At 38.6% G+C, this 16,789-nt stretch overlaps 1 protein-coding gene across 5 annotated transcripts in view; it reads left to right on the top strand.

Moving 5' to 3' along the window:
• Nucleotides 1-16,789, top strand: part of LOC112119315 (leucine-rich repeat flightless-interacting protein 2) — a 120,379-nt gene that overhangs the window by 13,494 nt on the left and 90,096 nt on the right. For 4 of the 5 annotated variants that reach the window (XM_029914225.1, XM_029914223.1, XM_029914222.1 and 1 more), the window contains exons 1-2: nucleotides 14,478-14,560; nucleotides 16,253-16,303. In XM_029914225.1, coding sequence (XP_029770085.1) covers nucleotides 14,531-14,560; nucleotides 16,253-16,303 — 81 coding nt within the window. In that variant the 5' untranslated portion in view covers nucleotides 14,478-14,530. Of the gene's footprint in view, nucleotides 1-14,473; nucleotides 14,561-16,252; nucleotides 16,304-16,789 lie in introns of those variants that run through there. The other variant, XM_026663521.1, reaches the window with a different exon arrangement.

Below are 16,789 nucleotides of genomic sequence, written 5' to 3'. Positions count from 1 at the left end.
ATATCACAGTCTATAAGCAGGGGCATTTAGAAAGAAGACTAAGTGCACACCTGTTTAATTCAGTTGAAAAACATTGGACTTGCAGGGATGTAAGTCTACTTCTTCCCCTATTCACTAGGCCAGTAACCCTGTCAAAGAAGGAAATTAGGTTGATTTAGCGTGATTTGTTTTTGACAAATCCACAGTGATTGTTCCTCATAACCCTGTATTTGCTAAGGTGTTTGCAAGCTGTTTAATAATTTATTCCAATATCTTTCCAAGTATTGAAGTTAGGTGGACTGGTCTGTAATTCCTTGGGTCCTTTTTCAGTCCTCTTTTTAAAGATATGTTTGCCCTTCTCCAATCCTCTGGGACCTCACTTGTCCTCCATGAGTGCTCAAAAATAATTGCTAACAGTTGTGAGATTGCTTCAGCTAATTCCTTAAGTGTCCTAGCATGTATTTCATAAAACCCTGCTGTCTTGAATATGTCCAAATAATCTAAATATTCTTTAACATTTTTCCTCTTTTGGCCTGTGTTCCTTCCCCCTTGTTAATATTAATTGTATTGAGTATCTGGTCACTATTAAGCTTTTAATTGAAAACTGAAGCAAAATAGGCATTAAACACCTCAACCTTCTTGATGTCATCAGTAAGGCTAAGATTTTGTCATGGATTTTTTTTTTTTTTTTTAGTAAAAGTCACAGACAGGTCATGGGCAATAAAGAAAATTCACGGAAGCCCATGACCTGTCCCTGACTTTTACTAAAAATATCCATGACAAAATGAGGAGCTACGGGGACCCCAGCTCAGAGCTCCTGGGGGCTCAGAGCTCCTGGGGGCTCAGAGCTCCTGGGGGCTCAGAGCTCCTGGGGGCTCAGAGCTCCTGGGGGCTCAGAGCTCTAGGGTCCCGTGCCACCAGCGGCTCAGAGCTGTGGGGTCCACCAGCGGCTCAGAGCTCCAGGGGCCCTGCTGCTCGCTGTGCTTGCTGTTTAACACTGTGATTAAAACTTTAATCACGATTAATTTTTTTAATCACTTGACAGCCCTAGTTATTAACTCTTTCCCTGCTAAGTAGAGGGCCTATACTTTCCTTTGTCTTTTTCTTGTTCCTAATGTATTTTAAAAAAAACTCCTCTTCTTGCCTTTTCTTTCTCTTGCTAAGGGTAACACATTTTGTTCCTTAGCCTTTCTGATTTTGTCCCTACATTCTTGTGCTGTTCTTTTATACTCCTTGTTAGCATTTTGTTCATGTTTATACTTTTTTAGAATTCCTTTTTTATTTTTAGGTCATTAAGAGCTCCTGTTGGAGCAATGTTGACCTCTTCCTGTTCTTCCTGTCTTTCCTTTGCATTGGAATAGTTTGCAGTTTTGCCTTTAATATTCTTGCCATGAGAAACTGCCAACTCACCTGAACTCCTTTTTCCCTTAGATTTTTCTTCCATGGGACCCTACCTACCAGTTCTCTTTGTCAGTCTGCCTGTTTGAAGTCCATTATCCTTGTTCTGCTGCTCTTACTCCTTCCTTTTCTTAGAATCATGGAAATCTATCATTTCATGGTCGCTTTCATCCAAATTGCCTTCCACCTTCAGAATTGTTACCAATTCCCCCTTGTTGGTCACAATCAAGGCTGAAATGGCAGTCCCCTTGGTTTCTTCCTCCACTTTCTGAAACAAAAAGTTGTCCCCAATACAGTTCAAGAACTTTTTGGAAATTTTATGTTTTGTTGTTGTTACCAAGTGTTGTGTTTTGGATATTTCTGTTTGTCCTAGAAATGCCTGCTGCTGCCTCCTTCCTTGTCTGGTGCTCTGGAGTAGATCCCAACCATGACGTGTATATATATTTTTTTACCCCTTTTATTTTTACCCAGAGACTTTCAACTGGTCTGCCTCACTTCCTTCTGGACCTCTGAACAAGTGTATATATTCTTGATGTAAAATGCAACACCTCTTCCCTTTTTATCCTGCCTGTCCTTCCTGAACAAGCCATAACCCTCTATGCCAATATTCAAGTCCTAGAACTTATCCCACCAAGTCTCTGCGATGCCAATTAAATTATAATTTATTTTACAGACTAATGCTCCAGTTCTTGTTTGTTTACCCATACTCCTTGCATTCGTGTATAGACATCTAAGATGGTAAGCAGTTTCCCCCACTGATTTCCTTTTTATTGCTCCTGTGACCGTATTGTAACTTTCAATGTCACCCCAAACAACTATCCCTCTGTTAAGACCACTTTTTTATGCTTACCTGTGGACTTTTGTCACCTGCCCACTTTGAACCTAGTTTAAACCCCTGCTGACCGGATTGGCAAGTCAGTGTGCGAAGATGCTCTTCCCCTTCTTGGTCAGGTGGACCCCATCTGTTTCCATCAAACCCCTTCTTCCCGGAACAGCGGCCCATAGTTGAGGAAGCAGAAGCCCTGCTTTCACACCATCTCCAGGATGCATGTGGCCCTTCCTGCTTCATGTCAAGGGCATAAAAGGGCAAAGCACACCAACCACCATTCAGTTGTTTTAATTGAAATAACTTCAATATTTTTAAAAGTTACTAGGTTTTGTGAGAAATGTATTCAAATATATCTCCCATGATATTTGGCACTATAAGAACTTTAATGTGATTTCAGAGTTCTTTACAGAAGTGGATAATGCTATCCCCATTTTGCAGAAGGTAAAACTGGTACAACAATGAACAAGTAGTCAACTTGTCTGTCTTCAGTTTTGTAGGGGAGGTTAGTAGCACAGATTAAATGTCAAGGTAACATCAGATTACTTAGGATGCTTAAAATCTTACTGAAAATTAGAACTTTGTGTTTTTACTTCTCTTGAATTTTGGATATAATTTTTGTGGAAAACACTTTTTGGTCAGGTTTTGACTTTTTTTTAAGGAAAACTGGGAGTTCTGGATATGAGAGAGTAAATTTCCTAATTTTCTATCTTTAATAGTACAGTCTCTTGCCAGACTTCTTTAAATATGCACAGCCCCCCTTTAGATCTATTGATAGACTGATTACTGGTAATTGTTTGAATCTGTTTGATTTCTCTAATGTGTGCAAGTCTGTGTGTGTTTGCATGCTATGTTTACAGATAATTTACACAGTAGGCCTTTAAGTCAAAAAGTAACTGGCTGGATTATAAGATTTCCTGTACCTTTTCCTCCTGCTTTGAAAAGTGTCTTATTAGTGCGGAGCTGGCACTGATATGAAACCATTTCAACTGAGTATGTAAAACATGTGAAATGTAGTCTTGGTGAGAGTTAATTAAAATTAGGGATGGCATTTTTATATGGCAGGCAGTATAAATAGTTATAATTAATTTGCCTCCTTATTCCTTCACCATTTGATGACTATTTTTGTCTTTAGCTGTAGTGTAATCAAACTCTAAAAACATAATTATGCACCTATTCTTTTCTTTGATTTTGATCAACTAATCTGGAAATAGTAACTCATCTGCAGTTGTCATGTAAATCTCACAGATTACAGCATAAGGAATTTTTATAAAATGAGGGTGTTGTCATGACCAAAGCCAGTAGATATTCCTTCACAACTATAGCACTCACCAAATTTTGAAAAGAAATTCTTCCAACTTTAACTAGTAGACCGAGTACTCCATTTTTGGACTCAGCTTGTCTCCTTTCAACCTCTAACCCTGTGACTTCCTGTTGTGAGGAATTTTCATCCTACTTGAGAACACTGAATAAATTTGTGACAGCCTTTCAGCCAGGGTTCAATCCTTTAACATCTATGTACAACCCTTAAGGGAATAATATGATGGTATGGGCTGCACTATCAATAATACATTGAAGACACACCGATTGGAGCCTGAATAAAGAGCAGCTGGTTTAAAATGAAACCCAGAAAGGCCTAAGTGAGGTAAGAGGAGGCAAGTCCTCAGTGAGATGGAAAATGCTACGGCTCTCCTCAGTCAAGAGCAAATGTCTTTTGGGAGTTCTGCTGGACTTGTTAAGGACTATAGAGAAAGCAGCAGTCACTGGAGGGGCCTCTCTTTACCTCCAGCAAACAAGAAGGCTCAGTACATGCCTGGGAGACAAAATAAAAACAGCCACAGTGGTTAGAATTCATTCCCTGTTGGCTGGACTATTGCAACTTTTTCTACTTTGGTCTAGATAAGAAACTTAAAGAAGCTGCAACTAATGCACAACACAGCTGTCTGTCTCCTTAGTTAAATATACCACATCAGTGTTCCACAACCTGTGCTACATCTCTTGGATTTTTTTTTATAAGAAAACAATAGGAAAATGCAAAAATAAAATGGTGGATAAGCAATATTTATGGATAACCTAATAAATATGATTGATAAAAACAGATTGCCATGGCCATATGTGAAGTAACGGGGGACACAACCTTTTTATATATGGTGAAAATTTACTAAAAATTTAACATTCACTTTAGCTAATCTCATAGAACGATAGGGTTAGAAGGTACTGCATGTAGTTTAACCCCCTGTCAAGATGCAGGATTTGTTGTGTCTAAACCAGTGGTGGGCAACCTGCGGTTTGTTGGCCACATGCTGCCCATGAGGATAATCTGATTGCGGGCCATGAGACATTTTGCTGAAGTTCACCATCCACAGACACAGCCCCCCGCCACTTCCCGCAGCTCCCATTGGCCGAGAACGGCGAACTGCGGCCACTGGGAGCTTGTTGGTTTGCATTCCATCCCTTTGATCATCTTTGTCAGTCGTCTCTGGATCCTTTTCAGTTTCTCTACATCCTTTCTATGCATTGGTGAGCAAAATTGGACAACAGTACTCCAGCTGAGGCCTAAACAGCGCCAAATAGAGCAGTACTATCACCTCTTGTGACTTGCATGCTATGCCTCTGTTAATGAAACCTAAAATTACATTTGCTTTCTTTGCAGCAGTGTTGCATTGCTGACTCATGTTGAGGTTGTGATCCACCACAGCTCCAAGATCCTTCTCAGCAGTTATGCTGCCAAGCCAGTTTTTCCCCATTCTGTGTTGTGCGTTTGGTTTTTCTTCCCTAAGTATAGAACCTTACATTTGCCTTTGTTGAATTTTCATTTTGTTATCTATAGCCCAGTTTTCCGATTTATGAGGATCCCTCTGAATTTTAGCTCTATCCTTCGAAGTATTGCCGCTTCCCCCTCCCGAGCTTCCTGCTCAACACTTTTTGCTGTGGTCTGCAATATTCCATTGATTTAATGCCTCACTGATGTCTCAATCAATAAAGCTGTTTGCTGCATGTGGTGCAATATGTTACCAGTGATGCTGAGGAAAAAAATGCCATGAGTACTAGTTCCTGTAGTGAGCTGCTTGGGTTTTTTAATTGATCAGAATCCCCCAGACTAGGGAATTATATACATCATCCAGTGTGAGTTGCTGATAAAGAGCTCACTGAAGCTGATCATACTCTAAATAGTGATTCTCAACGAGGGGTACGTGTACCCCTGGGGACGCACACGTGTCTTCCAGGGGGTACATCAACTCATCTAGATATTAGCCTAGTTTTAGAATAGGCTACATAAAAAGCACTAGTGAAGTCATTACTAACTAAAATTTCATACAGACAATGACTTGTTTATACTGCTCTATATACTATACACTGAAATGTAAGCACAATATTTATATTCCAGTTGATTTATTTTCTAATTATATGGTAAAAATGAGAATGTAAGCAATTTTTCAGTAATAGTGTGCTGTGATACTTTGTATTTTTATGTCTGATTTTGTAAGCAAGTAGTTTTTAAGTGAGGTGAAACCTGGGGGTACGCAAGACAAATCGGACTCCTGAAAGGAGTACAGTAGTTTGGAAAGGTTGAGAACCACTCAGGACCGGCTCCAGGGTTTTTGCCGCCCCAAGTGATAAACTTCCTTTCTCTCCTTTTCAGTGAAAACCTTCATCCCCTTCATTTGTTGGTGCAGGAAAACCGCTAGTCTCTTCATAGACTTGATTTCAAACTTTTCAGTGAGACATGGCAAGGTTTTGGATTTGTGGAGATTTAGACTATCTACATCAGTGGTAGACGATGGAGATACTTTTTCAACCTTTCGTACCAAATGGGCACCAAGTGGAGAGTGGGCTGTGATGACTGCTCTAGCACATCTGACACTTCCTTGAAGACCGGATTGGCTTGGATTCCTTGAAGAGCTTCTGTTAAGAAGTTCAAGGACTTGTGGTCAATGCTATCAATGAGCTGAGTTATCCCCCTTTTCTGTAAAAACGTCTTATATTCTGTCCCACTGCTCCTCGATTGCCTTAAGTTTGAGTAGCTTGCTGTTCCATCATGTCTCTACATCTCCTTTCAGAGACTTTTGTAGTCTGCTTTGAAGTCCAGATCTCCTGAAGTAAGTAATGAGGTTTTGGCTTGTGTGTATCAGTTGGTTTACTGCTTCCTCTTTCTGGTTTCCCGGTTTGGTAATGTGCTCAAGTATGGTATTATAATGTGCGCTGAATGAGAAAGCTATACCGACTTACTTTGCAGAAGCAGCTGCCTCCCTTTCCAACTGACCTGATACGGCAATACTGAAGTTGGGTGAAGTTTCCTAAATTGCTTGGCTGCTTAAACTGTGGCGATAGGAGCATGGGGATTTTTGCAGCCTGTCTTCATCTATCACCTCCCCGTTCTATGTATATGCAGGGGTGGGGGCGGAGTGAATATTTAGTCTCTATGAGGGGGGCAGACTTTGCTGTGTGTGTTGGTCTATATCACACTTCTCTCTTTTTGGGGGAGGAGGACTTCGTGTCTCTTAGAAGTACATGCAGGAATTTCATTATATTCGCATCCAATCCACGATCTGCAAACATGGTGACCAATACAACTGTATCCATGGATGTAAAGCCGATATCCATGGATTTGCAGGGTTCTAGCTATTTGTCCAGGGATTTCTGGGAGCTAGGAATCAAGTTCCCACGATGCCACTTTCTCTGTCCCTTAATATAATGCTTTCCCCATTTATTTTTTTTAAACTCCCACAGTCCCATGCACCTTTTTACCGTCTTGGTCTCTTTGGCAGAAACATGGGCCCAGTAGAGCTCAATGCAATTATCATGAGCATTGCTAATACAGGACGTACACTTCTTGTATGTTTGAAGAACTTGAAGGAGTACTACTACAACAGGGAGTGTGATGAGGAAGATGCAGAGTGAGGTTCCTTCGGGCATTCATGGAGCAGCTCCAGTTGGTGGATTGCTGCTTCTGGGCCTGAGAAATGAGCACTGATTGGTGGGATTGCATCATAATGCATATTTGAGAAGACCAGCAGTAGCTGCAAAATTTTCAGATGCAAAAGCCCACTTTCTGGATCTGTGCACCAAACTTATCTCAGACCTTCAGCTCAGGCACACCAAAATGAGCTGCATTGATATTGGAGAAATGAGTGGCAATCACGCTCTGGAAGTTTGTAATACCAGATTGCTATTGGTCAGTGGAGAAATCAGTTTGGAGTTGGTAAATCCACAGTGGGGGCCTGTGTCATCCAAGTGTGTAGGGCCATTAAGTGCCTCCTGCTACACAGGGCTATGACTCTTGGTAATGTACAGAGAATAGTGGATAGATTTGCAGCATTGGGGTTCCTAAACCATGATGGAGCAATAGATGGCTCACACATCCCTATTCTGGCACCAGCCCACCTTGCTATTCAGTACATCAACAAAGGGATATTTTTTTTCATAGTTATGCCAGCAATAGTAGTTCACCAAGGATGCTTCACTGATATTAATGTGGGCTAGTTAGAGAAGGGACGTGATGCTTGCATTTTTAAGAACACACAGCTTTTCAAAGAGCTGCATGCAGGAATAGTCTTCCCCAACTGGTGCATTACCTTTTGCAATGTTGGAAATGCCAATAGTGGCTCTGGGGGAACCAGCCTACTCCTTGCTCCCCTGGCTCATGAAACCATACATTGGGCCACCTTGACATTACCAAAGAAAGATTAAACTTTTGGCTCAGCAGGTGCAAAAGAGCTGTGCTTTTGGTAGATTGAAGGGTCGCTGGCATGGTTTACTCAGCCTGGATGAGATCCAGTTTAGTATCAGCCAGCTGGTTTATTGGAATAGACTAGAGAGTTTTTCTTTACTCTGTCAAGCTTCCATCATAGGAGCTAGCAGCTTGTTGGCATCTGCTGCTGTTTGTTTCCTGTCCATTCCTGGGACTAGTCATGATGGTCTCTTTAGCTGCTGGGACTCTGCCTCCACCCTTTTCTCCATCTCTTTGCTGGATACTTGAAGCTTCTGAAGGAGCGGGGGGGAGGGATTCTCTTCACTACACCAAGCTGGGAGTTGGTCACCAGCAGCTGCCTGGCATAGCTGCAGCTTCTCTTATGTTCTATTATTGATAACCCTCTTCCAGAGCACGGTGTGTACTAAAAAATTCAAACAGAGACTCATTAATTCCAAAACTTGTTCTAAAATTTAACTACAAAATTTATTTGAGCAAAACTCAGATTAGGTATTAACTCTTGTGGGCCATTAAAATGTGCAAAAATGCAAAGGACCAAAGGGTTACCTGTACTTAAAAGGGACATTTAAAGGTCAATTTAAAAATCAAGCTTCAACCTAATTTTTTTTGTTTACTGATACCTGTAACAGTGACTTTTTTGTAATTGAGTAGAGAAAATTTTATTCCCTATTTTTCTACATTGTACACATTATGTATTTGACAGCACACCGTGTATTTTTTCCACACAGTAATAGGAGCGTTTAAAAAAGAAAGACAGGAAATTGTTGTGTGTAAAAACACAAAATTGGCAGAGGGATTCAAAGGCAAGTGAAATACCTGGAACTACTTTAAACACTTTTTTAAGATGATGTGATTTACAGTAGGCAATGTCCCTTTTTTGATTTCCAATTCCACTAGAAAAATCAGAGCATTTCCAGTTCATGTGATATTCCAATTCTTTCTGCTTAGATCCATGCAGATGAATGTGTATTCTTATAAATAACATCAGTCACATAGCCAAATACAAGATATGAAAAATACTTTTTTAAAAAGGACATATACCCATTTTCCTTTGCAGATGATTTCTTATATTAGCTTTCGGATGTTAAAAAGCAAGCCTTGCACATTTGCTTACCCTTCTGCACCACAGACTCACTTTGTTAGAACATTAATCCTTTAACTGTCTGTCGTAATAATGTTTCTGGATCACCATAAACTTGTTTGAGCCTATGTGGTTATAGGGTATTAAAGCGTGTTTGTGGATCACATTTTAAAGCAAGAATAAGAATTTCTTAATTAATCTAATTATTTGGATGATTTGTGATTCATCCAGTTTCCTCAGTGGTTTCCTGATGCTGATAAGTAAGGATAAGATTTTGTCACGGAGATCACAGATTCTGTGACTTTCAGAGACCCTTTGTAACATTTTCTGCTTCAGCCTTGGGGCGGCAAGGCTGAAGCTGTCAGGGACCCTGAAGCTGTTTAGTTTCTCCCCTGGGTGTCAGCCCTCACCCCTTATTTTTAGTAAAAACCCAGGTAATGGGCATCCATGAATTTTTGTTTGTTGCCCGCAACCTGTCCATTTCTTTTACTAAAAATAAGGGTGACAAAATCTTTACCTTACTGATGAGTTAAGAGACAAATAATAAAAATGCAGAACAAAATAATCCTTATGTTAAGAAAATTGTTGAAGTGGCTGCAGATAGCCTGACTGGTATACCAAAAGTAAACATGTTATTTTCAACTTTTAGAAAATTGTTGCAGAGAAATTAGACATTGAAAAGAAGTCGCCCTAGAGTAATCTTTCATTGGTTTTATTTGAGAAACCATTCTATACAGTAGACTCTCTGTTTCTGAGTTGCATAACGTTTTGGCTTTGTGTGTGTGTGTGTGTGTGTGTATGTATATTATACTAGAACAAGACTCCACTGTGTCTTTGTTGCTTTTAATCTCAGTTTATTTACCACCTGCTAAAAGTCATCTACAAACAGTGATGAGATTGATGGTATTCTTTCAAACTGAGTTTTTCATTATGACAAAATAAGATGAGACATTAGATTGGTCTGATCTTAATAATAGGATTTCTCCAGTCCTTCCTTGCAGGCTTTTATCAGCAATTTAAATACTTAACAATGCTGGCATTAAAATTTGGCTTCAGAACGGTCGCACTCTTAGCATAGGAGTAGTTCATACTTAAGTTAGAGCTGTTGTTTTGAGGCTGCCAGCAGACCAAGGCAGACTTCAATTTTATAACCATAATGGCTAGAGACTTTTTTTTTATAAAAGCTTACGCCATGTCTACATGAAATCTTGAGTTTGCGGTAAGCTGAGGTGTGAATCTAGCCTGCTGTGGACTGACTCTGTGAACCCTGCTGGTGTGCACTAACAGTTTGTTAATGCACATCAGCAGGGTCTGCAGGGACAGTTAGTCTGCAGCAGGCTAGTGCAGCGTAGTTTCACATCCTGGCTTGCCGTAAACTAAATGTTCATGTAGATAAGTCCTAAGATTTTTGGATCAGAAGGTGCAGCCAGTAGACAAAAGTAAAAGCTCATTGAGCATACACTCAGCTTTAGTGTTTAGTCATTTTGTAATAAATAGTTTACAAAACAAAATATCCTTGCTTTTTCATTGCCTGAACCATTGTGAACATAGCTCTGTTGTGTTTATCCCTTCGCTTGCTGTCAGCCCCATTAGGCTGTTCCATGCTTTCTTTTTCACAATGGCTTTTGAGTTTGTGGATTCTAGTGGTGACATGACCAAGAGCTTCAAGAGTATAGGCTTTTAAACTGGATTTCCTTGCAATATCACCATGTTGGTCCCTGACAATATTCAGTGATTGAATTAAAATCATAATTCTGACAAATGTTTATTCATTTTGCCTTCACTGCAAAAACCTGAAAGGATTGGGAGGTCTGCTTTAAACTCTTTATGATAGAGTTGGTTCTGAAGACCCATTTCACTAATACTGGATTGAGGGTTTAGTACTAACAAGCTCTTTAACTCTTATCCACTCAATAAAAGTGGCCGTGAATGTTTAACAAATGGAGCATTTATGTCTAAAAACCCTCTTAGATGCAGGAAACGTCACCAGGAAAATCTGCATGATGAAATGGAAGAGATTCTCTATTTGACCTTCCTGAAAAGGAACCAGGAGAAGTCTTCTATCTGTTCAGTTTTGGTCTCTTTGCTGTCCCTTAAACAGTCTGAACTTTCATTGAGCTGTCTCATTCCATCTGGCTGCCATCTTGGTATTTCTTTCTCCAGTATAGGACTTATCTTTGTTCATCCTACAGTCACCAGGTTTCTGAAAGGCATTGTCCATATAGTTCCTCTGACATATGAGCCACATCCAATTCTGTCATGGGATTTGACCTTGCACTAATGAGACTTACGGAGCCTTCATTTGACCTCCTGTCTGACTTTTCTTTGAACTGTCACTCTGTGAAAATGGTGTTCTTCCCAACTGTAACGTCTGCATGGATGGTTAGTGAGATCCAAGCCTTGATGGTGACCCTTACCCTCACCACAGTGTTCCCTTTCACAGTTTCATAAGGATAAAGTGGTCCTACGTCCCCATCCTAAACTCCTTATTAAAGTGATCTAACTTCCATCTCAGGCTAGAAATTTTGTATTTTTCTCTAAACCTCATTCACATCCTGAAGATGTCAGGCGACACTCTAGAATTGAAGAGAAGGCCCTTTAATTATTTAAATATTAACAATTTGTAAGTCTCCTTAAGAATTTCTGGCATGTGGGTCCAGGGGTTAGTCTGTCTCTTCAGAAGTTTGTCTGAATGGATTTAAGTAAACATACTAATTTGTTATGCCTTGATAGGAGTTCAAGCATCTGAAAATATCAGAACACACGCCACCAAGTCCAGAGGTGCCTCGATTGCATGCCTTAGTAATGTTTCCATCACTGTCATTTTGTAGTCTGTAAAAAGCAACAGAGGGTCCTGTTGCACCTTTGAGACTAACAGAAGTATTGGGAGCATAAGCTTTCGTGGGTAAGAACCTCACTTCTTCAGATGCTGTTACTCCCTTGACCTTGCTTCTAGGTTTGATGCCCAATTCTGGAGAACAGTCCTGCAATCTCTATTTAGTTAATATTCTTCAGGTACCCACCTGCTTGTTCTCACAGCAGTGGGGAATCATATTAGCACTTAGCACTTCTCGAAGAAGAAAGAACGGTTATTCCCCTTGTAACTATATAATTCTTCAGGTAATTTGTAATTCTTCAGATTATAATTCATACTCCTCACCCACCTTCTCCATTTCTTCAGAATCTTGATATTGATTCTTGAATTAGTGGAAGGAACTGAGTGGCGTTTGTGGCCTTGCCCCCTTTTCAATCTTCAGATTTTGGCAAGTCGCATCAGGGTGTTTGCACATGTGATTTCATCAGCTAAAATTTATAAATTAGTGCTCTAGGGAACTGTCTTCTAAAAATGGGTTTCCATATAGGCAGTCATCTTGAAGAACCACAGTTACTGACTTCACCCAGAGAGATCTGTATCTTGGAGAAATCATCTTCTGAATTTGCCAAATGGATTTACAGCATTAAGAGGCTCTGAGAATAAGTTGCATGAACATAGAATATCTGGTGTCTACAACTTTTAGACTAGTTGATTCAATAATAGTCCATAAGATTTGAGATGTGTTGGGTGGTAGTACTGTCGCTTGATTTCTACCAGATGTCAGCTTCAGATGTAGAAGGAAACTTGAAGTTGAGGGCAAGGGGAAAGTTGATGAATACTTTCATGTATACCACTGCGAACAAAAAACTTTACTCCATGTGGGTTCAGATGTACAAAGGTCACCTAAACTCCATTTCCCAAAAATAACCCTGTCCTGTTCAGATCATATAGCTGCACTCAGCAACATTCTCTCTTGGTGTTTCCTTTATAAATCACTTTTCTGGTGTTTATAACCCACCCATAAAGAGAGGTGCACCATTTTTTCTCACTTCAGCATTCTGAAAAGTTACGTTTGAGCCCTTAACTTGGATACATTGTCAATTACACATTTAATCTTTAGTAAAACATGTATACATCACCTCTTTATTTAAAAGTATATATAATTATCAAGCTTGCTGTGACTGTAAAAGTTTATCCAGTAACAATTTACATCTTGTTTTTAGACTTGCCTACATTTAGAAGAAGTTGAAGGTTTGACATTTGAGACAAAATGTTTAATGAACACAAAACTCATATTAATTTATATTAATGTTAAAACCACACAAATTAGTGTGAAATGAGATTGTCCCACATCTGATTAATGTTACAAATAGGGTGTCTTATCAGCAAAATAGTGACTGCCGCATGGTAACTACTGGTATTTTTATGCCATTTGCAGGGGAAAGAGCTATAAAATCCCTGTTATACTATAAAATCCCTTGGAAACTTTGGAGTTAATGTTAAGTGGTGTGGGAGAGGTGGGGAAAATTAGAGTGGGAATAAAATGTTAACCACAGATTAATTTAATTTGAGACATGTCATATTTACCTAATTCCCTTCATGGAATGAATGATAGCTTTTATTATTCAGCTTTAAATTGTTAGTTTTGTGTTTAAATGCTACATTTTGATATATGAAGAAACTTAATTTTTATTACTAGAAATCCTAACCATATCATTTGTTGTCTGATACAATTAATTACCTATTTTCAGTTCCTAATAAGCAATTAACTGTACAGTAAACAATTAATGATATGTCTGGGATTTCTAGTGATAATAAACCTGGCATACAGTAAGAATAATTTTTTTCATGTTACTATCCAACAATGTAAGAAATTTGAACTTGATTTCTACTCCTAAGCCTCTAGCTTCCTGAAGATCAATACATCATTCATTGACCCTTCTGATTAAATCAGAAGTGGCATTAAGTGTCTGAAAAAGACCCCATTACTCATCTAGAATCATGCTACAGTGTATTGTCCATAAGGGTAAGGGGGAAAATGGGGATTTAATTTAGGGCTCCAGCAGGGACACTCATCTTGTGCCTTTTCCTCCAAGAATTTTGCATTTTTCAATAATAGTTGACTTTGGTAATTTCCCCCTAAATATTAAGCTTTGTTTTTTTATAAATCCTTGCAAATGAGATTTGGGCTTTGGCCTATGGTATGCATCTGTTGTAAGGTCTTTGAATTGTGTTTGTTACTGCTTATGTTTTAACTCAAAACATTGCTAACTTGGGTCTCTGGTTCTGCAAACACATTTGTGCTTAACACAATGCATGTGAACAGTCTTAATTGAAGGCAATAGAACTATTCATGTGTATAAAATTAAAATCTGTTAGTGTTTGTAGGCTTAGGCCTTTATCAACACTTGCTTTCAGTTGTAACTGTTTTGTGGTATCTTTAAAAATTCTGATATGTACTCCCTTTTGTGGTTTTGTTCTTGCCCTTACAACTGCTGCTTGCTGTCAAATATATATATATTTTTTAATATGTACAAGCTGTTCATTAGAATCAGGATCTGTTTTTGTGGGGAAACTATTGCATCAGGTATTCAAACACATTTTACAAAGCTAAGTGATTAAAAAACTGCCTAACTTTTATTACTTTCAATTAACTTATAGGCAGAAGCAAGGCTTGCAGCCAAACGGGCTGCTCGAGCAGAAGCAAGAGATATACGTATGAGAGAACTGGAGCGACAACAGAAAGAGGTAATGTCAATTTTGCTATGCTTTATTATTTTGTACTAAACTTCTTAATGAATTGCCTTGTATTATGTTTCTTAAGAAAAGCTTTATTTATATTTTCAGTATAGTATAGCCATATGTCAGCATTTCCTGCATAGGGTAGCCATTGCTATAGCTTTTTCCAGTGTACTGTTGGAATTCAAATGAGTAACTTGCTCCATTCCTATCTCTGCACATGCGTGGATAGCACTGCATGTATGTAGTCATATTAAAATGTTAATTTTAAACTTCATTAATAACAAAGAATACTAAAGCAAAAAGGGGATCAGCTATTTAAATATGACTGTAACACTTTTGTTTACGATACAACTACAAAAATACCTTTTGAAACTTATGTCTTTTCTAATTTGGCATGGGACTCCAGTTGTTGGAATGTTTTTGTAATAAACAGTTTTGTATAATATAACTTGAACAAATGCAATAAATTAATTGCTTAAAAACAAAACTGCTCAAAGACATAGACTGACCTAAATGTTTTCCTTTGAAAATGGACTGTTGTCCTTTTAACTTGGCAATTTATTTTCAGTAAACAGCACATAGAACAACAGCAACATGCAAAAGCCAGTGCCCATATAACTAACTCTGAATATACAAGAAGGCTATTTTAATGCTTTCATTAAAGGAACATCTTTAATTTGAAATCCAGACAATTTTATAAAACGAATTAAAAAAAATTTAAAATACTAAACCTACCCCTGTGTCAGCTGATACTTCATATTGTTTTACAAGGACATTTTCTTGGTTTTTTTAGATAGTTTTTTTTTCTCTACTGTTGCTGTGGAAAACCTATGCTGTAAGCAGGGGTATCTGAGTGATTGCACCCAAAATGCTGTCAATTGTTCAAAGTAAACAAACTGAAATAGAGAAAATATTTTTTCTCTAATCTTATTTATAATATTCCTGGTTGTTACTTGTAAAAATAATTCGCAGTTCTGTCTGAATTTTTTCCCAAGTTGACGGTGTTCTGTTAAACATGAAAAGAACAAATCTACAACCATGGTACCCGTCTGAGTAATCTGTACAAGATTGTTTGGACATAAGATAAAACAGTGAATTGAAAAGTTTTTTTAACAATACTCCATGTATAGGATGAAAAAATGAAAAACACTAATGGGTATCATGAGAGCACTAGTTAAAACTGATACATAGACTGTGGTGAAATGTATACAGAAAGCTGCCTTTTCACTTAGAGTTCTTGTGGGATTGTATGCCTCTTGGCCCCAATGAAGTGAATTTGAGTTTTCCCTTTGACTGCAACGAAACCAGGATTTCATTCCTCCCTGTCTGTCTGTTAAACAATAAACACACTAGTTAGTTCTGGAGAGTATTCTGATATTCTTGCATTTATAATAATAAAAATGACATTCACTTGAAATGAGTGAATTAAAAAATGGCAGTCTCTCTCAAATTCTTCCATAGAGTTGTGAGAATTTGACAATTTGGTGTGATGGTATGGAGTGAATTAGAAATCAAGGCAGAACTTCTTGAGGAACTTCTTTTGTATTTCGCTTTAATTATTCTAAATGACCTAAAATAAATTTACAGATCTCATATATTCTGTGGACAATTACATGCGACTGTGAATTGTAAATTGTACAAGATGATGTAATCTCTATGATGCCTGTTCTGTATTAATTTTTTTTAAACATTTTGTAGCTTTCTCATCGCTCATATGATAGAAAATGGGGACGTATCCAAAAGTGGATGGTAGGCCAGGACTGCCTGTTGTGCATGTTGTTTACACTTGCAGAACTAACATAGACTTGTAGGGAATACATTTACTAATGGTTTGCAAAGTGTGAACACATTTTATGACTGATGGAAAAAAATCATTACATAAGGTCACATATAGGACACTGCACAGAGGCAAAAAACATTGGAAGTGTGCCATTTTCTCTTTCACAGTGAGTTTGTTTAAAGTTTATACAATTGCATTCAGAATGGAATTAAAGTAGCTTTATGTTGGCAAAGGCTTATTTTTAAAATTGTAAATGTTTCTACGTTAACTTACTTCCACATCTTACTTTATCTTTTTTGTAGACCTGCCTTATTCTATATCAGGGGTCGGCAACGTTTGGCACGCGGCTCGCCAGGGTAAGCACCCTGGCGGGCCGGGCCAGTTTTATTTACCTGCTGACGCGGCAGATTCGGCCGATCGCGGCCCCCACTGGCCGCGGTTCGCCGTCCCGGGCC

Source organism: Terrapene carolina, unplaced genomic scaffold (assembly GCF_002925995.2).
Source record: "Terrapene carolina triunguis isolate 2854851 unplaced genomic scaffold, T_m_triunguis-2.0 Scaffold33723, whole genome shotgun sequence".
Taxonomy (NCBI): domain Eukaryota; kingdom Metazoa; phylum Chordata; order Testudines; family Emydidae; genus Terrapene; species Terrapene triunguis.
This window is presented reverse-complemented; position numbering and strand designations above follow the sequence as displayed.